Source organism: Amblyomma maculatum, chromosome 10 (assembly GCF_055883805.1).
Source record: "Amblyomma maculatum isolate TAMU_Amacu chromosome 10, ASM5588380v1, whole genome shotgun sequence".
NCBI classification, from domain to species: Eukaryota; Metazoa; Arthropoda; class Arachnida; order Ixodida; family Ixodidae; genus Amblyomma; species Amblyomma maculatum.
Window position 1 is genome coordinate 7,923,633 of NC_139353.1, and position 21,720 is coordinate 7,945,352.

Sequence of the window (21,720 nt, forward strand, 5' to 3'; positions counted from 1 at the left end):
ACGTACGTTAATTTAATTTATAAAAATATCGAAAGCAATTGGTGTTTTCTAGATGTTAGCACCAGGGGCCGCCACTGCATATCTTAGTGAAAAATGGCGTTAAATCGCTCAAAAAGTGAGTATACGCGTAATTTTGTTCTACCACAGATGGCTAGCTGAAGCATTGCAGATTTTTAAAATAAGTTGGGTATTACTCGTGGTAATGCAAAGCGGTCGCAAATGAAGTACAGACACTTCTTTTAATTTTGTTTTCGTTAAGGTCAAATATAAGATCGTTGGCCAGAGGAGGTTTTGCACCGCTGAAAATTGGATTTGACGTATATAGCATTCTTTCTCGGGACACTTGCTGTTGCAGTAGCGCGTCGTTACCCTTCATTCCCCGATTAATCTTATTTGCGTGGTTTCGTGCGATCGTCTTGTCATGCTTTTTTGGAATTTTACAAACCGCCTCCTAGGAAACACCTGACGGTCTGCTCGTAGCAGACGGTGGTCCCGCCTCCCGGCACTGACCAGTTTCGGACGAGCTAGGCATCGGTTTTTCTTATTTTAAGCGAATACATTTGCGCGTAGTTCTTACTCATATTTTCTTATAGAGAAACCGCTTCGAGGCTGCCGTGGCAAAATAATTCAATAGACATCCATTACCAGTCTGTCGGCATTGTTAGCCCCCACCCCATCTACAACAGCCTGGAATCGTCGGAATGCAGTATGCAGCGGCTGCCTAGCGAGCGCGATCAGTTTGACATGGGATGTTTTAATTACATTTTGATTGTTTAAGTACTCATGCTAATGTGTGACAGATCTCATAAGGAATCATTCTCGTGCTGTCAGCTGTAACTCCCCCGTTTCATTTTTCTTTCAACGACGTTACCGCACTCGATCAACGCTGAAGCTCCCGCACTTCGCCGTGGTACGGCTCGTCAGCTTTGGCGATGCTGTATGTGACGGCAGAGCTTGAACAGCTGTGTGTGTATTTCCGTGTGCCAAGGAAAGGCCGGACGTCATACGGACTCCTGTAGTAGGGACCGCGTCGCAGCTGCGGCAGAGCCCTGTGTGCAATTGTATTTTTTCGTTCCTGATCGTTAGCTTGTCTTTGTGCAGCTTTGGGAGCCGCTCGCGAGTGCTCTAAAACTGTCGACGCGGCTCGAGCGCTGTGAATAACGGTCATATATGAACTGCCGAACTACTCCGGCTTCACTTATCGGTGACAGCTCGAATCGACATAAGAGGCCTCTCAGATAACGCTCGCGCCCTTCTGTCGGGCTCCCATGGGACGCCGCGCACCCAGTCTGGCCTCGTCTTTTGCACTGCCTCCTGTAAAAGGGGTGGTCGGCAACGAATGCGACATGATGTCTTCCATTGTTCAGCGCACGAGCGACCCCGTTGTATAATTTTTCACGGTCGCCAATAAGCTACGTGCCATTCTTTAAACAATTGGGTAGTCATTTTGTCTGCTACCTTGTGTCGCTTTCCACCATCTGTATGCTGGAAACTGCCACTGCATGGCTTGTCTCGGAAGATAGTTGCTCAAAACGGGCACATCGGAGTGCGTCTTTCATTGGTCCTTTGCGTCCAGTGATCTTTGTGTTGGACACCAGCAGACCCTGCAGGTAAACATCCTCAACACCTTCCTCAGTTTCTTGGCTTTCAGGTTCGTTCTCTTTAGTCTCATTAATGGCAATAGCACGATAGCACTACATAGGAGTTTTTGGGGTGTAAATTCTATCAGTATCATGGCAGACTGTCTTCAGGAACTCCCACTTTGATCTGCTGTCCTTTAAGGGTGTATTTCTTGTCCAGCTAGATTTAATCTGATTCCTTCCTCCTGTCATCATACACCTTGACCATCTCAGTTGTTACTTTTGAATTTTGGCTCCAGTGTCTGGCCATGGTGGCGCTTGTAACACAACAATTCTGAACTTTGTGTTCGTGGTTCACCACACTACGCATCTAGGAGGGAGACACAAAATGGCAATGTTGTCTTATTGTGCCCTGATGTAAGCTAATTTTTTGTATGACTCATGTAAATATTGTTGGGTTTTGATCTTTGCCATGAGTATAGTCATTTCTATAGGGAGCTTGCATGAAGCGATGCATGCTGGGTAATCTGCCATGATAATGTCGCTGGGAGCAGCAGACGGCGGGCAGCGCAGCCAGGCTGAATTACAGTGGCTAGAATTGAGCCAGTGCCATGTCGTTTTCAACGGTCCACCGAGCAAACTCTGGGCTTTTTGTGCGCTGCCCTTATGTGCGCTGCTCTTATGTGTGTGCAATTGTAGGCAGATCCCTGAGGAGCGTACGCTTCAACGCTGTGCCCGAAAAATCGGGCGCATAATGCAGAAATGCAAAGCAGTGCGACGCGGACCTCTTCAAGCTAAGCGCGAACAACTGACCGCAGTATGCATCTGGATCTGGCCACCCGTCGACATCGCAGACATTCATCACTGCGTGCTCTGGCGAGTAGTTTTTGATACATGCCCAGATTGGCGTTAATCTCGCGTGTGTTGGCCTGTGCGAACCATCCGCGTCGGCGTCACCGGAGGGATCCTTTGCCTTCTCGCATTCGGGCAGATGTATTTTGGAATCGTGAAGAACACGCAGTCGGCCTGTTTGGTCGCGCCAGCATCGTCTGCGCATACTACGCGACCACGTAGATGAGGCTAGTGTGGCAGTGCCGTGCTGCGTCGTCTGCTGTCAATGACAACATCATGGTGGATTATCCAGCGTGCATCGCTTCATGCAAGCTCCCTATACAAAGACTACTTCTGTAGTTCAGTTTATGCTTGTGTATCTGCTTGCTAACAAAGTTATTTTATCACCTAACACTATTATTATCTTTCACATGCTACAAGCATCAGTAGATACTGGTCCAAAGTTCAACACTATTAATCTCTCAATTTTTAGACTAAAGCTGCCTCACTATTTTATAATTCATTAGTTTATCAGCTGAAACTTTCAAATAAATAATAGCAAGACTGTGTGTGAAAAGCTTGTTCTGGTCTGTATGCTGGAATGATGTACCAATTCCTGTTAGAGTCCTTCATGTCTGCAGCTTACGGCCTGTATGGCTTATGTAAATCGGACTTGCTTGATGCTTGGTCATCTTTTATGTGAAATGGAATGTTCCACCAGCACTTTAGCCAGCATATTCTTTCAGGACAGAGCAATTCAAAGGCGTATAGACCTCTCATTTTTGGTTGTGTGTTTTATTATTGTGAGGACTGTTAAAAAATATACTGTACTTTCTTCTCACATCTGCTTTCAACTTATAAACAACTTATAATTGAATTTTCGTTCACCTGTTTTGGTTTCAATAGCCAGGTGATGGCTTTGACATAAATATTCTAGGGTGTCCAAGCTAACTTTAGCCAAGGGTTAAAAAAATAAAACATTTCAGGTAGGCCAGATAAACCACCCTTATATAGTTGCCAGCCATCTGGCGCACCACAGGTGATTTTTTGTATTGCAATTGACTAATTAGTAATTAAGATAATATTTATAATTTACTAACTATTGCCTTTGACAGTAAATGTGATTTGCAAAGTTGGAGAGCACCTTCTGAAATCCCCATTCTATTTATTTCCCATAAAGAAAGGCTCACGTGAATATTTTTTTTCAAGCTTTAAAGAAAGCTCGCGAAATACAAAAATATCGCATGACTGGCACATCCGTGCGCCAATAAACTCCCAATAAAGCTGAGAACAGCTTGGAAAAATGGCTCGCATAACAAATGGTCATTGCTGTATTTGTGTCTTTTTGCAATGTACATGCCAAAACATTGCTTGAGTTCATCTGGGCCTTTAGCTCTTGGGTAGTTCAGGTTCGTGCTTTAGGGTCGGAACATTGCATACCCAGGCATTAATACAAACCAAGTGAAAAAAATTTGTATCTTTGTACACATAAAAAAAGAAAATGTGTTACATAAAGAGAGCATCACTCAAATGAATTCAACATTGCTAAGTATTTGGCAGCAACACACATTTTTCACTTAGTGAATGTTTGAAAAGTATGTACACAACTGCCATGACAAGAACTTTATTGCATTGTGGAAGTATGCAGAAACAGAATGCAAAACCTGTCGTAAAAAGTAATCCTGATCTGGAATTTTTCTGAGTGTAGTATTGATTGCGTTGCAGAATTCCTTGCCAAAGTTGGGCCGGGATAGTGGGTGTGTCGTGGCAACCATGGAGGCTGACCGCGACGCCGCACCCTTGCCCGAGGGTGTAGGTGCTCTTGGCTCCCACTCTGCGCCCGCTGTGAAAATTGACACCGGCAGCTTCAACCAGCACGGCCACGACTGTGATGACTTTGACGACGATGACGACGATTTCGGGCATTTTGCGGCCGCCACCACAGTGCCAGTGGGGCCGGCTGGAGCAAACCACATTCCAGTGAAGGCTGTCACCAAAGAAGTGACTGCTGGCATGTGTGATGGAACAAATGGTGCTCTACCACCCGAGGTGGGCTCAGATGAGGACAGGGGTGGTGACGATGACACTAGTCAAGATGCCACCGAGGCTGCATGCCAGACTTTGGAGCAGACTTTAGCTGACGAAGCTGATGATGGTGCATTGTTTGGGAGCGCCACCAGTGGTGTTAAAAGGGAGGACAGCTTTGATGACTTTCAGCAGGCACAAGCTGTACCTTTTGAGGCGGCACTCGCGACTGTGGATGAAGGCAGGGACTTTGCTGACTTTGAGCAAGCTGGTGAAAGGGTACCGGCTACTGTGGACGGTTGTGAATGGGGCGACTCAAAGGGGGACGATGGGTTTGCGGACTTTGCAGCTTTCGGAGACTCGTCAAAGACAGCAGTGGAAGATAATGAGTGGGCTGACGATGGCTGGAAAGCTTTCACTGGCACAGACGAGGTAGACGGCACTGCCGAAATCACCCCTTCGTGGCCACAACGTGATAGCATTCCTGAGCAGGTGAGCTGCAGCTTTCTCTGATGTCAGAGTCATTGGTCACTTGGAAGCTGATGCAGAAGGCTGCTGTGTGCAGGCAGCTTAATTTGCTACTTCCGTAAACACTTATGCAATGGCAACAGCCCATACAGATTGCACGGTATCTTTACTTCTTAACGAGTGTTCCACATTGGTGTAGTGTCACGGTTTGGTTTGGATGTCCAGCACTTGTGGATTGAAACTTTCTGCAAGTGTTATTTTCTTAAAAAAAAAAAAACAAACAAAAAAACTGAAGAAAATTGTTTTTTTTCTTTGCTCTTTCATTTATTTTTCGATATATTTTTTCAATTTACGCACACTTTACAGATGGCAAATGAATGAAATAATTGGACCATCGCGTTAACGTGAACACTTTCTTGCAACAGACGTTCACTTTTTTTGCGTCGAAGCCTTTATTTTTTTAGAGCACCCCAAAAGGCTCATTTGCACAGCTGAAGCTTAAGGACAGTGAAGGCAAATGCTACCAGACTTCGTTGTTGCATTTAATGCTCTTGCATGACAAGCATGTCGCACATAAACGTCAATCTAACAGTGGTAACATATAGTCAGGGTTCTCCCCAGAAGTTGTTCAGGGGTGAAGGTTTGTGACCTTACTTGAAAGCTTTCCTGCATGAACCATAGTTGAGGCAGTGGCATTGATGTAGCAGTCATTTCTACCAGCAAGGCTTATGATAAGCAGGGCAATTCTGCACGTTGTAGATCATCAAGTTAAAAGTCCCAGTGAGCAGCAAAACCACTCTAGCCTACCATGGAAAGATCTCTACATATCGTAAACAGTCATGCGCAAAGGCAATCCAGGGCCCTTGGCCATGGCGCCTCTTACTGCCTGTACATAAATTTGGGTTGTTGAATCTTAAATACCGTATGTCACAATAAGCTAAAGAGAGTTGTGGTAAACTGAAAAGAGGCGAACGGCTAGTTGGGACTACAGTGTGACCTAAACACATTTTACGTGTCACAGCCGTTGCTTGGTTGATGAAACTGAAACCGAAATAACATCGTGCAGAAATTCAACTGTAAATTATTTAGTGGCCTCAGAATGTCCTCAGCTACCCTTGAAAGCACTCTTTGCTCTTTCACAGCTACAATCACTTATTTTATTTCTCTGGTAATATTACAACACCTGTCCCATAGCCTTTGCACTGTGCCTCTTAATCTCGGGAGCTGTCTTTATAAAATATTGTCTTGTATTACCTCGTTCACTTTTCTTTTTTCTCATTGTGCCTGTGCAGCTTTGAGGCTCTCCCTGCAAAAAAAAATTGGCTTGTATTGCCACACCCAAGTTGCTCAAGTGTGATCAAGGGAGCCTGTTTTAAATGTGCAGGTTAAATTTAATTCAGAGTGGCTCAGGAAGAGCTGTGGCTGGCACACACTTTGTGATTGTAACTAACTGGAAACTAGGTGACCGCTGGCAATATCATTGCAATGTCATGTTAGTCAGCTGAGAAAATCGGTTTTCTGCTTGCAGCCTTGCAATTTCGGACGGATTTTTATAAAGAAGTATGGATCGTTGCAGTGCTGTATCTCTCACCGATAAAGTTGAACACACACAAGAAAATGGACAAGGGTCAAAGGAGTCCACCAGCTAATGTTTTTTGTCTTTTTGTGGACTGTGAAAGGCAAGTTGAGGTGAAGGCAAATCCTCTTATCAAAACATTGGCTGCAGGGTTCTGCCTTGATCCTTGTTTGCATTGGTAAGAGTGCCATCTTTCTGCTTTTCCTTTATTATGGGCCGATATTACTAGCTTCAGTGTGAGCTTGCTAGCCCTGTAAATGCACAGCAGCAGCATAGTACTGTGTGGGGCTTGTCTGCCCTCAGATTTAGCATGGAGATGTGGTTTTAGTGGTGGGTTTATGTTTTTTTGGGCATTTATTGTTATCCAAAAACATGGCAGCACCAGATTAAACTTGCACAGTTTTAAAGTTTGCTTGCATTACAGAATGCAGTGAGCTGATGCAGCCGATGAGCTCTGAGTGCAGCTGTTGCCATGGGATTCAGGGCACTTTACCCGTTAGGAATTATCACTTTGCTGTTGGTCTCTGCCAGGTAAAAAATTGGGCCTAGATGTAATACCTGTGTATAAGTGTAGAGAAATCAGCCTGCAGCTGGGGCATAATAATATGTAGATGTAACACTGATACAGCAGTTGGCTGGCCTGTACATTACCTGAGCTTGTCATGCTAATCGAAAGTGAAAAAGGCTAGCTGTATGAGCTGGGTTTTTGCTCATGTATTCGACAGAGGAACATTACAGTGTACAGAGTATTGAAAATGCACTTTTCTCTTTCCTTGGCTGGAAGACGTACAGTATTGAAGAAGTTCAAAAATAGAGGCACCAAAATGTGCTTTGGAGTGGTGTGAAAGAGTTTGGTATGTTCCAGAACAGCTACCATTTCTAGGAAAGACTCTAGTAGAAGACATGGTTGTGTTCTTCTCTTTTTTCTTTTTAGATCGCCTGACAACGCTTTTGTGCAACTTTTCACTTCAAGTATATCCTAGTTCAGCTAGCTTGTTCTTGCTGTCTTTTATACATTAGCTTTGCTCTGCTGTCTGGTGTTTGTGCAGATGTCGTCCGGGGAGAGCTCATTTGAGAGCCTTCTCCAGAGGGCCTATGCCCTGGAAGGAACATCACTGAGCCCAGACTCTGGCGATGGTGAAGACTTTGTGGCACTTGGTTGTTGCGAAGCACACGTCAGGTAGGCGGCTGTCTTCCATTTGATACACTTGCCCTTGTGTGTGCATTAGTGTCTGTGTAAGTTGCTTGTGAAGCATAATACTGGAGCGGCTTCTGAAGCTGGGAATGTACATGAAAGCATTTTTGTAGTCAGGAACTTTCAAGGTTGGATCTTGTGACAGTGGTTCTTATAGATTAACACCTCATCGCTTTTTGGAGGCTTTCTGAATGCTTACATGCCAAGACCACAATTGGTCTAAAGGCACAGTTCAGTGGATATCTCTGTGAAGTACTGCTGACTTTTTCTTCCTGGAATTCTCTGCTTTATGTGGAAATCTTACTATATAGCCATATTTCGCACACTGTCTCTGAAATTTGGCCTGTGTAGTAGAGAATTGCCATTAAAATCAGACTTCGGTACTACTAGCCACAATTTCTTCAAAGAGTGATCTCATTGCCTGGAACAAATGATGGGTTTTGCTTTGTTTGACATGGAATGCTTCATGATGGACCTTTTCAGTGGTTGATGACATCATTAATAGTAATAATGTATTACTGTCTCATGATTCAAAACTCATTTATTCAAGTGATAGCCTGTGAGAAAGATGTGCAGGTTAAACTAGGCTGTGCGGAGTGGGATACGGTGCAAGGAAGAGCTTAGGGAAGCTACTGCTTTCATTTGTTTGCCTCAGCCAAGGGCGAAAAGGGGGCAAAAGTGACACTCAACTTGTGTGCCTTTGAGAAACAGGCTGCAAATAGTGGCCTGTTCATTTTCACAGCATACACATGTTGGCATTGCTGTAGGGTGAATGGCCATTTCTGCAGATGAGTCAAGAAAAATGAATATTTTTCGTGTTTTTTTTGTCTAAACACTATATCGACTGTATTGAGCATCTCCGTAACTGAGCTACTTCTTTTCAGCCTGTGTCAAAAAAGTTTGTCTAGTTGTTATATTGTGTGAATGAGAAGAAACATATGTACAGTGCAAACTAATGTGACATGTCGTGTATTGTTAATCCAGAGCGTATCGCTGCTTTTTCTTTTAGAATTTTGTTACTTTATTGCAGACTATTGAATGTTGCCCTTTTCATTCTTGTAGCCACGACTAGAGATATGTGCAGCAGAATGTAGTAGGCAGGAGTTGAATAGGTATTCAGATGATATTGCAGATGGAAAACAAAAAATTGTAAGGACTATTACAGTACCTCCTAATGCAAACTTTGACCGCAGCTATCTCAGCGTTTTTGCGATATATTGAGGCAAAGAATTTGAGAGATGCTTGTATGTGCACTTACAGAGCACTCTTTATTTTTTGCACTAGTCAAAGAGAATTCCTCAAAAGAAGAGAAAGAAGAACCATGAGCGAGTGGCGCAGAGCTTGTGGCTCTTTGGCTCGTGACTCTATCGCTTGGTTACACCGGCAATGGCACCAATGGTGGCGTGGCTCAACCACTGAACATGCACATGAGAGCTGCGCTCTAAAAAGAAAGCAAATGTTCATTATTTACGAGAAAGGCATAAGCACTGAAAAGAAATTTTATTAGCAGAAAGGAATGCAAGCAATCTCTTCCTCTTAGAAAGTATACACACTTCTACAGGAAAGTGTTAGGGGCACCGAACTGATGCTTCAGATATTGGCGCACTCTTGCTGAAGTTCTGAAATTTTCCGATTAGAATCTGTTGTTCTTGCCACCCCCATGCATTTGTGTGCAGGCTATGGGAGCAGCTGCAGGACCTAGACCGGGCCCCATCCCTCAAGTTCAGCTGGAATGGCTCCCTGTCCTGCCAGCACCTGCTGCAGAGCCTGTCCATCGACTCCAGGAACATCGTGAGTGGCTGCCACCATAGGCACCCTGTGGCCTTGCACTGGAACCGTTGGTTTGCATCGGTGTGCCTAGTCCCTAGATCTACGCCCGTCTTAACCCCGTCCTCTCCATTACCCACTTTATTCTGTGAGTAACAGATCTGTAATAGTTGCTCATAGCAGAGCACACACTGCACAACCGGTCATTGCCAAGTGGTTTTGGGCATGGTTTGGTAGTCCATGCATTTGCATACTCAGCAGGAAGAGATAGAAGCCAAGACATGTAAGTATCCTTGGCATCTTTTGAAACTCGTAGATGTCTCCCAAGGCTGAAAAGAGTTTAAAAGTTTTGATCAAGCAAGTTGGTAGGACTGAAGACACTTCAGTTGATTGGCAGAGGACTAGAGAGTGTACAGTGTCAATGGTGCACTTACGGAGCTTGATAACAACCAGGGCATGTGATGAAGGGAACTTACAATGCCCTTAGTAGAGCATACAGTTGAACCTTTGTAGAATATGCATTCGTATATTTTTAACAAATGAATACAATTTTTACCGTATATACTGAATGCTGTTGGCTGTTCAATATATACAGTAAAGGCAGACAGTAGGCATTGTCGCACTAACAACTGACTGACGGTGGTGTGACAAGCATCCACAGCATGGCTCGCGCCTTTATCTTGCAAAACAATGCTACTGAAATATAGTGACACGGTGGGCTCACGTCCAAGCTGCAGTGTCTTCAGGCAGTCTGTGCGAGTTCGCGCCATTTGCACATATTGGCAGCAACGTGGATGGTTCTAGGCTTGCACTTGTATCAACCTGCATCACGTCAGCTGTCACGGAGGTACTAGAAGTAGGCAGTAACCTTCGTTCTGGCACGCCATTTTCCATGCGATGCTGCCGCGTAACGTGGGGAATAAGATCAGCCCTAGCTGGTCTTCGGCAGTCGTTTTTCCTTAGCCTCTATAGTTGCCATGGTCACCTTTGAAATGGCGGTACAACTGGTGAATTTCAGGTTTATGTATCATACAATATATTTTTTTACCAGTTTGTCATAACGAAGCTCGATTGTACTCACTGGCTCTCGGCGCTAAAGACAGGCACTGAGGCTGGTGCTTGCCCCGCTCACCCGTGCCTTGCTTCTGTTTTAATGAACCATTCCCGACTCTGGTGCCTGCTCCTATTTTTGTGCTTGAGTTGTGTGTGTAGTGTGCCTAGCAAAGCAGATAGATATGTCATGCAAGGCTCGATGGGGGTGTTTTCAAGGTCAGTGGCAAAAACAAAACAGAACTCACATTATTGGCTCTAAAAGATGGCACCCTTGATTGTAAGAGCTCTCTTCACTCCCATGCCTTATATAATATTATGTGGTTAACTTGCTTGCTGCTGTCTCCTGCTAGAATGGAATTCATATTGACACTTTAACCAGGACTGAAATGCTTGTGCGTGTCTTGTGCAAGCCATTGGGAATAGAGCATTATTGTATTAACAGTTGCGAGTAGAACATTGTGAACTTAAAAAAAAGCTCTTTCTGTTCCTCCATAGTTTCTGCATCTTCTGTTCAGCATTCAACTTGAAGAACTCGTGGCTGCTGCATCGAACTTTACACAGTGTAAAGGGAAGTTGGGGAGGGGCCTTATGGTAATGAAGGCATTGTAGATGAGTGACTCCCAGGAGCCATGTGCTCTCTAAAACTTTCCTGCTGTAGCGACACAGTACATTTCAAAGCCAGTCAAGAACTTAGTGGGGCAGCACTACCATGATTTCCAATTGAAAGCATTTTAGCATTCTGCTGTAAATTGACATCATAGATTTGCAATGTTAGAACCTGCAAATTGCAAGGAGTTCCTGGTACAATCTAGGTTAGTCTATTCGTCAAAGTTTTGCTCAGTCAAGAAGCATGGTTGTAAAGTTCGTGCTTATGCCAACTTATACTCCGCATGTCATAATACACAGAGTCTCTGAACTGTGATTTTTCGGTGTTAGCTGCCTGTGTATGATGTGTATAGAACCTGTATGTTGCTTATCTCCACATGAGCCTTGCAACCAGCATGTGGAGTTGCAGCAGCTACTGAATGGAACACTATTTCAGTGGCTCTTCCTTGTCTACTGTGTGTCTTGTGGGTGCTGGTTCTTGCCTAACAGGATTTGCTTTCTCTCCCTTCCTTCTCTGTGTCACTAACTCCTGCCATGTGCTGCCACTAACATGCCTACCACTGGTGCTGCGGCCACACTTGTTGCTGGTGGTGGTGTGCACAGCTTCGCAACCCGTCAGTGCCGCTCTTTGCCTCCCACCTGGGTCTGCTGGAGCCTCAGCGGGGTGGTGGGCCTAGCCCCTCCTCCGACGAGCCGGCCGCCCCACCTCCGCCACCAGCCGAGGTAATGCCAGCTTGGAATCGATGCACTGTGTGGAGACCAGAGTGGTTCGGGGCAGCAGTTCGCTGCTACACGCATCCCTAGGCCATGTAAATGGCGCCTACAGGACATCTAAAGGCAAACAAGGGAGGCCGCATTGCTATATGGAAAACATTCTGAAATTTGTAAACTTTTCACGCTTTATTTTGCTTACTCATGTCGTGGGTATGACATTGTAAGGGAGTCTGTCTATGCTCAGAGTTCTCTGTGCGAGATGTCAGTCGGTGCAAGCTTTCCCCTGACTTAGTGTTTAGCCTAACTGGGGTGAAATGCTTGGGCAGTTGGTCCCTACTTTATGCCATGGCATTCTGTGCACAAAGCTGACCTTGCACCACTAAGATTACACATAATCGTAATCATCATCATATGCGTGTGCACCCAATATACAGCCAAATCTTGATATAATAGATCGCACGGGACAGCCAAAAATAATATGTTATTTTGTTGTAATGAAAAACGTGTAGATATAGACCGGTGGTCAAATCCAGGTATCAAAATGACATACCTTGGCAGTAAACACGTGTGCAGACAAGCAAAAACTCAAACAAAAATGTTGTATTTTTTTTTGTTGTGTGCAACACACACGATCAGTTACAAATCTTTATACCTTCCACTTTGCGCAACACCTCATTGCTTATGTCTTGGCACCGAATGATAAATGCGCGAACTCTTTAATGCACAATAAAGCATCAGTGTTTGATAGGACCTCATCTTCAGTGCTAGACGATCTTGTCTCGGTCTTCGAAAATTATCACAGCAGTCAGTGAGGCGATGAAAAGCTGTCTGCAGAGGCCAATTTGCTTTTTTCCTGCGTCGGTTCCTTGCAATATGGCCACATTTTCCGGCAGCGAAATCTGCATTAGCTTCCTTGTGGCGCCATCGCTAGTTGCGTCCATCGTCGGATTTCACACGAGCTTTCCAATAAGATCATCTGCAACAAACGATATCTACCCGTACGCACTAATGGTACAAACGACTGACCGGCAGGCAAATGACACACAGCATGAGAGAGAAAAGGCAGGTTGCTAAGCTTGCTGGCTACCGCATATTAAACTGCAGCTTTGTGGTGGTGCTAGGAATTGGCACTAGATAAAGAAGAAGTGGCAGGAATACACAGAAGAACTGTACAAGAAGGACCCGGATGTGCAAACCCGACATAAGACTGTTGGGATTACTGATCTCGAGCCGGGCATCCTGAAGAGTGAAGTTGAATGGGCCTTAGCCAGCCTTGCTAAGAACAAAGCTAGCGGAATTGATGGCATTCCAGCTGAGTTGCTTCAAAACCTCAACCATGATGCTGTTAATATTCTGTATACATTATGTCAGCAAATTTGGACAACCCTGCAGTGGCCACAGGATTAGAGGAGGTCAGTTTACATCCCCATTCCAAAGAAAGGCAGTGCCAAAGATTGTTCCAACTACCGCACGATCGCGCTTATTTCGCATGCTAGCAAGGTGATGTTGAAAATCCTCCAAGGTAGACTGCAACAGTATGTGGATCGGGAGCTTCCGGACGTGGAAGCTGGGTTTCGCAAGGGCAGAGGAACTAGAAACCAGATTGCCAACCTTCGCTGGATCATGGAAAAAGCAAGAGAGTTCCAGAAACCCATCTACTTCTGCTTTATTGATTATGCGAAAGCGTTTGACTGTGTAGATCACAGCAGATTGTGGCAAGCTCTCCAAGAGAGGGGAGTTCCAACTCAAGATACTTCTGATGCGTGTACAAGAAGAGAGTGAGAAGTTTGGGCTTAAACTGAACATTAAAAAGACAAAGATCATGGCGTCTTGCCCTATCAAGTCCTGGAGCATCAAGGTACAAGAAGTGGAAGCTGTGACAGATTTTCTCTTCTTGGGCTCCAAGATTACCCTGGAAGGAGACTGCAGCCATGAAATTAGGAGACGCCTGCTTCTGGGAAAGAGAGCCATGGCTAGCCTTGACCGCCTAGTAAAGAGCAGAGACATTACACTGCCATGATCCGTATAACTCGTGCTATGGTCTTTCCACTTGTGATGTATGGATGCGAGAGTTGGACTGTGAAAAAGGCTGACCGCCGAAGAATTGATGCGTGTGAATTCTGGTGCTGGCAGAGACTCTTGAGAGTTCCTTGGAAGGCCAGAAGATGAAATCAGTCGATATTGTCGACCATAAACCCTGACTGCTCATTGGAGGGTCAAATTCTAAAGTTAAAGCTCAGCTACTTTGTTCATTTGATGAGAAGAGAGAGTCGCTGGAGAAAGATTTGATGTTGGGAAAAGTTGAGGGTCACCGGAGAAGGGGTAGGCAGCAAGCGCGATGGCATCCTCAAGGCGCTGCAGATGAAGTTATGTGATGTTAGGAAGATAGTGAGAGACCGGAAAGCGTGTCGTGGTATGGTGCATAGGGTCACTAAGAGTCGGACACGACTGAACTGAACTGAACTGATGGTGGTGTTGATAGCTATAGCCCACGAGGCATCCACACAGAAATGGTGGTTTCTGTTTCACGCGAGAGTTGCAACGCTGTTAATTTTAGCCAAATTCGTAATACTGATGTTCTTTGAGTATAGAAGAAAAAATAAGTTACATTATTCTGAAATATGCACTGTTCTGACGTTCGTTGAAATATTTTTACATTGAAAATATCGGAAATCAGTTGGGGATTTTCAAAAAATTTGTCAATTTGAAAACTTTGTTAATGTGGTGTTCATAGTAATGGGGTGTTCATATGTTCTAGGTAATAAATAGTAATGAGATTTGATGTAGTTCGTATAGGCTATGTTCTACATTGTTTTTGCATGAGCCTTGAAAAACAGCAAAATTATGGGAGTCTCCATGTTGTACATATTTTCAGCAGTTTGGCACATTGATTGAGATATAAAGTGAAGGTTACAGCAGAAATGCTTCAGATTGCTGCATGCTTAATTTTAATAGAAGTTGTTAAATCCTGATGTAAGCCCACCGATTTCTTTTGGGTAATTTTACAGGTCGCTCCTCAGATTCAAAGTTAAGGCAGAACGCCCACCCGTAAAAGTGGCAAAGAGAACCAAAAAGGGATGCCTGGTCCCCCCCCCCCCCCCTCCCCCCCTCCTTTAAAAAAAAAAGAAAAAAAAATTTATTTGTGGGTAGATAACTGAGAAGTACGGGCGCTGAAAGTCAATTTAACAATTTCTCACACATTGACACGCTTGCAGATGCAAGTGCAAAGTTTTTTATGCGAGAAATACTACTCTTCTTGCATTGACTTCTGGCATACTTGGCTGATGTAGTCCGATGTTAACAAGATGTTGCAGTTCTAACCACTTGTGCCTAACCTGTCCATACAGATAGGATTAGCTGAACAGGAAGAATGGATAGTTGGGTCCTGTGTTAGCGCTGTTTCCACCATGATTAGCTGAACAAAGGTTGGCTGGCCATTGTATCAGCGTCGGGAGGGCTTCGTGAGTCACTTTGAAGCCATCATAAAAAATGCTTGGCCCGCGTTCCTAATCTACGGTTGCGTTTACAAGAACAGTCACTAACGAGTGCTTTACTGCTTTATTCGGATGGCACTTGCATGCGGTGGAGATAGCTTACGTTAAAGATTTCCCACCTTGTCACTTACTGTGGGTGTAAGCTCAGATGTCTTGCGGTACCTGTGCCTAAGAAAACCTTGATACTTTGTACGCCACTAATAGATTGCTCTCGCTGCATTTCCATATGGCTGCTGGGTGAGTCAGAATGTCTTGTTTGCAGGCAGCAACTTTTGTACTTGCGCACAGGTGGTTTTTGCCAGCCCAGGGTGCAAACATGTGATCAGGGTTATATCAGGGTTATAATGTTTAGCTCGATGCCACTGCATTTAGTTGTTGAGACCTGCAGATTTTGTAAGCCTTCTGCACTTCAACGTGGTACTGTTTGGTAGACTACTGCTGTGCTTAAGTCTGTTATAAGTACAAGGTCTTCATGTCACAGACCTTTCACGTCCTTTTTGCTGGTACTTTGTTATCTAGTAAGGGTGAAGTAGAGATTGCGCATTTGTAACAAACAACAGTGCAATATGTGTTGCATTGCTGAGGGCATGGTGTGATTGCTTTCTTGGAACAAGATGTCCATTTGAAATGTGGTGACCTCTCAGAGACCAACCTCAATGTGTCCCCAGAATTCCTTTAGAGAAAAATAAGCGAGTCCTTTGCCCACTTTGAACGTGACTGGGATGGTCATTATGATGTCCTGCTGTGGAGCATCGTTGAGGAGTTTCTGGTTTCTCTTGACTGCTTTGGGTAGCTTGACTGTTGCAGCAACTTACACCATCTCGGGGCGACTGGTGCTTGTTTTATGGTTGCAGGCTGGCACGGAGAGTGCTGTTATCCCACCGGCGCAATTCGACTGGACCTCGAGTGGCTTGGTGAATCCACTGGAGCAGCCAGCTGCCTCGACACTTCTGGACCTGGAGTTCCTTTCAAGCCTCTCTTCAGCTGCCGTAAGCAGCGGCAGTCCCCCAACTAGCAGTGAGTGCGCACTTTTCTTTGTGCTTTCTGCTCTCGTGTAGATGTTTGAAAGTGGCTCAAAGTCGCCTGTACAGTGCATTTCACTTATAACGATATCAAGAAAAGCGAAAAATTGGATCGGTATAACCAATTACAGTGAAAGCTCGTTAATTCACAACTCGTTAATTCGAAATTTTGGATAATTCGAAATAGTCATCGTGGTCCGGTCCGCAGTGCATAGAAGTCTATGCGCGTAACAGCTCGTTAATTCACTCAAAAATTGGCGCCGCCACCCATAATTCGAACTGCGCGCCGCCAAGCGGCGCTGTTAAAAACCATCGTTGGAAGCTTTCACGGCAGAATGATAGATGGCACAACCATCGGGGCGCCGCTAGGGGGCTGGAACAAGTACTAAACAGTCTTTCCTGCCGCGACTCCTTCGAGGAACGACGTTTTAGTGTTATCGACCACGGTTTCGTGTTGCATTTCGTGAGCCCTCGTTTTGCACGCCGCTTGTTGTGAGCTTGTGTCCGTGAGATGTGTTCGCGTGGGAAATACTGTGCCAAGACGGTGAAGGAGAAAGTGGCTATTTTACGCGAGGTGGATGAACGGAAGGCCAGCAAAGTGGAAATCGCGAAAAAGCACGGGATTCCACCAAGCACGTTGTCGACGTACGTCCGAAATAGGAAGGCCATCGAGGATGCCTACGAAGCCGAAGATTTCGCCAGCAACAGAAAAAGGCTTCGGTTAGCCAAGTATCCGGAAATTGAGACCGCTGTGATCACGTGGGTGAAAGAAATGAGAAGCGCTGACATTCCACTGAGCGGCCCAATCATGGCGAAGGCGGCCGATTTCGCCCTGCGCTTGAATGTGGAAGATTTTGTCGCCTCCGAAGGATGGTTTCACCGCTTTAGAGACAGACATAATCTTGTCTTCCGGGTGTTGTCTGGAGAAGCCAAAGAAGTGGATGCAGAAACTTGTGCCACGTGGCGAAGCGGTGCTCTGCAGCAGTACTTAAAAAGCTACTCGGCACATGATATATTCAATGCTGATGAGACGGCTTTGTTTTATAAGCTCCAGCCCGACAGAACAGTAACATTTAAAGGGGACAGCTGCGCTGGCGGCAAGCGAAGCAAAGAGCGGATTACTGTTCTGGTCGCCGCTAATATGACCGGGACGGAGAAGGTCCCTCTTTTTGTTGTCGGCAAGGCACATAAGCCTAGATGTTTCAAGAACATTAGGACGCTGCCGACGGAATACTCCGCCAACAGCAAGGCGTGGATGACGGGCGAATTGTTTAAAAAATGGCTCTTGAAATTCGATCGGAGGATGGAGCTAGGGAAGCGTCAAGTTCTCCTCATTGTGGATAACTGCTCGGCACACAAAGTCGACGCCGAGCTGAAAGCCACAAGGCTCGTCTTTTTGCCCGCCAACACGACTGCGGCCTTGCAGCCGATGGATCAGGGGGTGATCAGAAACATCAAATGTTTCTATAGGCGCATGATCGAGCGCATGACTTTGTGCACTGGAAACCAGAAGACCAGCACCATCACATTGCTCACAGCAATGCACATGTTGGTGCGTGCATTGGAGCAGGTCACGCCGTCCACAATTGCAAACTGCTTCCACCACTGTGGCTTTGCTGCCGGAAGTATGAAAGAAAGTGGCGACGATGGGAGTCCGGAGCCTCTGCCTGCGGCTGTGCGTGCTGTGCTGCAGGACGTCAGTTTTGATGATTACGTTGGAGTAGACAGCGATGCAGCAGTGTGCGGTGCCCTAAGTGATGAGGACATTGTCGCTGAAATTGTTGGGGAGCAGTCTGTCCCAGAAGAGGCAGAAGATGAGGACGACGACGAGGAGCAAGAGCCCGTGCGTCCATCCGCGGCAGAAGTTATGGGAGCGCTGAATGTCGCGCGCCTTTTCTTCAGCTTTGAAGAGGGGGAAGAAGACTCCCTGCGTCGCATTCGCATGCTAGAAGACCGAGTGAGTACGGTAGCCCTCAGAGAGAAGAAGCAGAAGATGATAACAGACTTTTTTGCTAAATAAATGTTTTTCGTGCCCTCCGGGCATCAAACGCCTTCATTTTTGCTCACTTTCATTAGTTCGAATTTTGGTTAATTTGAACTGGCCTGGCGGCCCCGTGGAATTTGAATTAACGAGCTTTTACTGTATCATTATATCTGAACCGGCAAAAAAAACACACAGACCCATGTATTTTTTTATGCATGTAGGCTTGCCTACTTACCAGCGACGAGTAAATCTGGTTGAGCAGTGGTAATCATCGTAAAGAGCATTGAACACTTTTTTACAGGATACACCAATGGCCATAAAAGAACTTAAGCGTACTTAAAAGTCGAGAATTCGCACTCACTTGACAATCTCAGAGAATCGCTTCCAGTAGTGCGTATGGTGGCGGCAATCCTTTTTGCATGCACGAAACTGAACAGCGACTAGATGAAGTGCAGGGCATCCCAGCCTTGATGATCATTAAAATCGTGGAGTGTAAATGCCCATATTTTTTTGCGATGCTTCCAACTTTCAAACCTTGCTGTTTATCTCAAGAGCTATCGCACCGTCGTCTTGGTTGGCACCATCTTCCATGGATGATGCTGATGCTGATGCCTTTTCCCTTTGTACCGGGGGATCACAACATATTGGATCAGGCCATCATGAAAAAAAAAAAAAGGAGGGACACAATCGGCAATGACGATACGACCGTATCCGTTGCGCGGCGACAGACAGAGATTGCAATGATGAAAGCGCTCCGCACGCAACGGCCCTCGTGGATTTCTCCACTCTAGTTCATTTTCGCTGCATGTGTTGAGTTTTTGCATTATTCTCTTTTTCGGGCTTTAACCGCCAATAATCGATGTTATATCTGGTTTATTTTTACATAGGCGCAATGGGAACGCTGATAAATCCCAAGATTCTGGTCGTTATAAGCGATATATCATTATAGTATCTGGTATCATTATGAGTGGACTGCACTGTATATGTCCTCTTCTGCGTGTTTGCCTCAACCCTCACCGTCCTTCAAGACCTTCTTTTCTCACTACACACAGCGTGTTGTCATGTATTGCTGGCCGTACCATGCGGACCGAATTTGACGAACACACAACTCACATTTTCGAAGGAATCATACTATCCAGGAGCATATTAACCATTAACCTGATGAAAAACAATGCTACAACTGGGACACTTTTTATTGTTTGACTTTGAGTACAGTCGAACCCGGATAATTCAAATTTTGGCTATATCGAACTCACAGAATATCGCCTTGAAAATCCCATGTAAAAGTATAGAAAAGCTGCATTTTATATCGAATTCAATTTCACCGGCCATTCGATATATCTCCGCACCATGCATTGCACTGGAAGGTGCGCCTTCCCCAAAGATGATCGCATCACCCTTGGCCGTTTGCCGTGCTTTAAAGCCATTTTTTATCATTTTATTCGTCCTCTCGAACTGAGGAAACAAAAAAAACAAAAAAAGGAGAGGGAGCCTGGACCAGCAATAGCTTTGCCAGGCTTAAAACCAATTAAAAATAAATAAAAGGGAGCAGAAGCTCAAGATAAAAAAAAAAACTTTTTGAAAAAGTGAAAGAAGGTATTAAAAAAAAAAAGAGAGAGGTCTGTGTCGCAAGGTGGTCCATGCTGGCTTAAAGAAGACTAAAAAGAAAAAAACCAGAAGAAAGGGAAAGCCACGCGCAGAAGCAGCTGCTTAGTCGGCTGCTTAGTCTGGCAGGAACCCTGACGCTAACGCATGCTCTGTTGCATCTAATCACATTGGGCATCTATACTCTGTGTATTCTCTTCACACCAACCACCACACATTTTTTCATGGCACCCAGGTTTGGAGAAAGAGTTCCTGGAGCTGGGCATGTCGGCAGCAACAGCTGCGACAGCTCCACCGTCCTCTGCACCGTCCAAGCTGCAGGAGCTACTGCGCAACAACGTGTCGACACTGTCGTCGACGCGCCGCCGCCCCTCGCTGCTTAGCAGTGAAGCCCAGGCAATTCTGGACCGGTTGCCAGACCTGTCATTCATGCAGGCACGCGTTCTCATGTTTCCAGTGCGCTTAGACTGATGGAGAACCTTATGTGGCCTCTGATGTGGCCTTAATAAGGCCTGTGATATGTTCTCACATTCCTGGTGCACTCGGAAGTGGTAATCCTCGTGGACAAGGCCCCTCGGCCAATTTATGTCCTCTTTCCATAATGAAAAGAACTTGGTGTGGCTTTTGATGACGACTTTGATGCTGCCCTTGAATCATGTGTTGGTAGCATGGGCTGTTTCATACAAATGCCGTATATCATTTCTGGACCTGTTGATGCTGGACATTGCACGAAGTGGAAGTAGGGTTGTGTTACTTTTGACATTTCCATTCTCTTATTGTATGTTGCGTTATGGCCTTCATTCTCCATGCCAGTACGTTTTTGTCCTTGGTGAATGTCTGGGTATTGAATGTATACTATATGGATGCTCATCACCACCGATAATTTATTTAACTTGTGTCAGCAAATAACGGGTGAGTATGAGTACATGCGGCAGCCTTGGGAAAGTAAGAGAATACGCTTGTATGCGTGCATATATTTACATGACAAAATGAGGGGAATATTAATTGCTCCCAGCCTTCATAACGGCAGATGCCTTACTTGTTGACCTATGTAGTTAACCTGTGAGCAAGAAAGTGCTTTTGGTCATGATTTTATTAAGAATTTTTTGTTCTTGCAATGGTCTGTTTTACGATTGCATTTATTTGCATTGAATTGTGTTATGCACAGCTGAGCTAATAAAATTGAATCTGCAGTGCAGTTGGGTTAGATATCTTCACAAGTCTTTTCTTACACTGCAACAAGACATTGGACACATGAATGACTGCTTCGAGATGCGGGAACCTTTTTCCTTCCAGTAAATTAGAAACATGTGGCCTCAGACAATTAACACAGTGAGCCTGATAAAATGGACCATCGTGAGTAAAGAAAAACTTTAAACCTCAATAGTAACTTCAACCTCCTTGAAGAGAAGTGAAAACAAAATCTCTGAGAGGGCCTGATGCATTGGATTGTGTGAGTAATTTTTATTAGCCGCGCCTGTGCGCCCCATGACTTCGTCTGCATAGAGGTGCCATGAAACGTTTTTGCAAGCTGCTAGTAAATGTGTTCGCTGGTAAAATGAGTGCATCCACTCCAGGTTTAAGACCTTGGATCACAGCCCGCGATTTACTGTGTTTTCATGCTGTCTCGCATGACAGTTCGGTTTGAATTCTTCTGCACTTGTCCCATGTTTGTAATGGAACTGCATTGTCAGTCGCTAAAAAATTCGCATCACAAAAACTCATGCGCATCTCTCGGGTAGCCCCTGCTCCTATTAGTCGATAGGTTGGCTTGTCATAATCGACCAATAGGAGCATGGC

At 45.1% G+C, this 21,720-nt stretch overlaps 1 protein-coding gene across 4 annotated transcripts; it reads left to right on the forward strand.

Annotated features, from left to right (window-relative positions):
* The first annotated feature begins 70 nt into the window (after positions 1–70).
* Positions 71–21,118, forward strand: Afti (aftiphilin). Of its 4 annotated transcripts, none has more exons than XM_084581904.1 (7): positions 71–115; positions 4,137–4,928; positions 7,530–7,660; positions 9,352–9,466; positions 11,705–11,824; positions 16,164–16,326; positions 20,156–21,118. In XM_084581904.1, exons 2-7 carry the CDS (start codon positions 4,185–4,187, stop codon positions 20,389–20,391), a joined length of 1,509 nt encoding a protein of 502 aa, XP_084438030.1. In that variant the 5' UTR covers positions 71–115; positions 4,137–4,184; the 3' UTR covers positions 20,392–21,118. The 4 variants fall into 4 exon arrangements, with proteins under 4 accessions (XP_084438030.1, XP_084438033.1, XP_084438031.1 ...); XM_084581905.1 differs by lacking the exon at positions 71–115 and adding an exon at positions 203–1,610; XM_084581906.1 differs by lacking the exon at positions 71–115 and adding an exon at positions 1,724–1,997.
* Positions 21,119–21,720: the final 602 nt, after the last annotated feature.

What these genes read in the sequence shown, in the direction of transcription:
- Afti (XM_084581904.1), top strand. Translation starts at nt 4,185, where the DNA reads ATGGAGGCTGACCGCGACGCCGCACCCTTGCCCGAGGGTGTAGGTGCT. An exon ending in GTGATAGCATTCCTGAGCAG is followed by an intron (nt 4,929 to 7,529) that starts GTGAGCTGCAGC and finishes GTGTTTGTGCAG; the next exon opens with ATGTCGTCCGGGGAGAGCTC. An exon ending in CACCTCCGCCACCAGCCGAG is followed by an intron (nt 11,825 to 16,163) that starts GTAATGCCAGCT and finishes TTATGGTTGCAG; the next exon opens with GCTGGCACGGAGAGTGCTGT.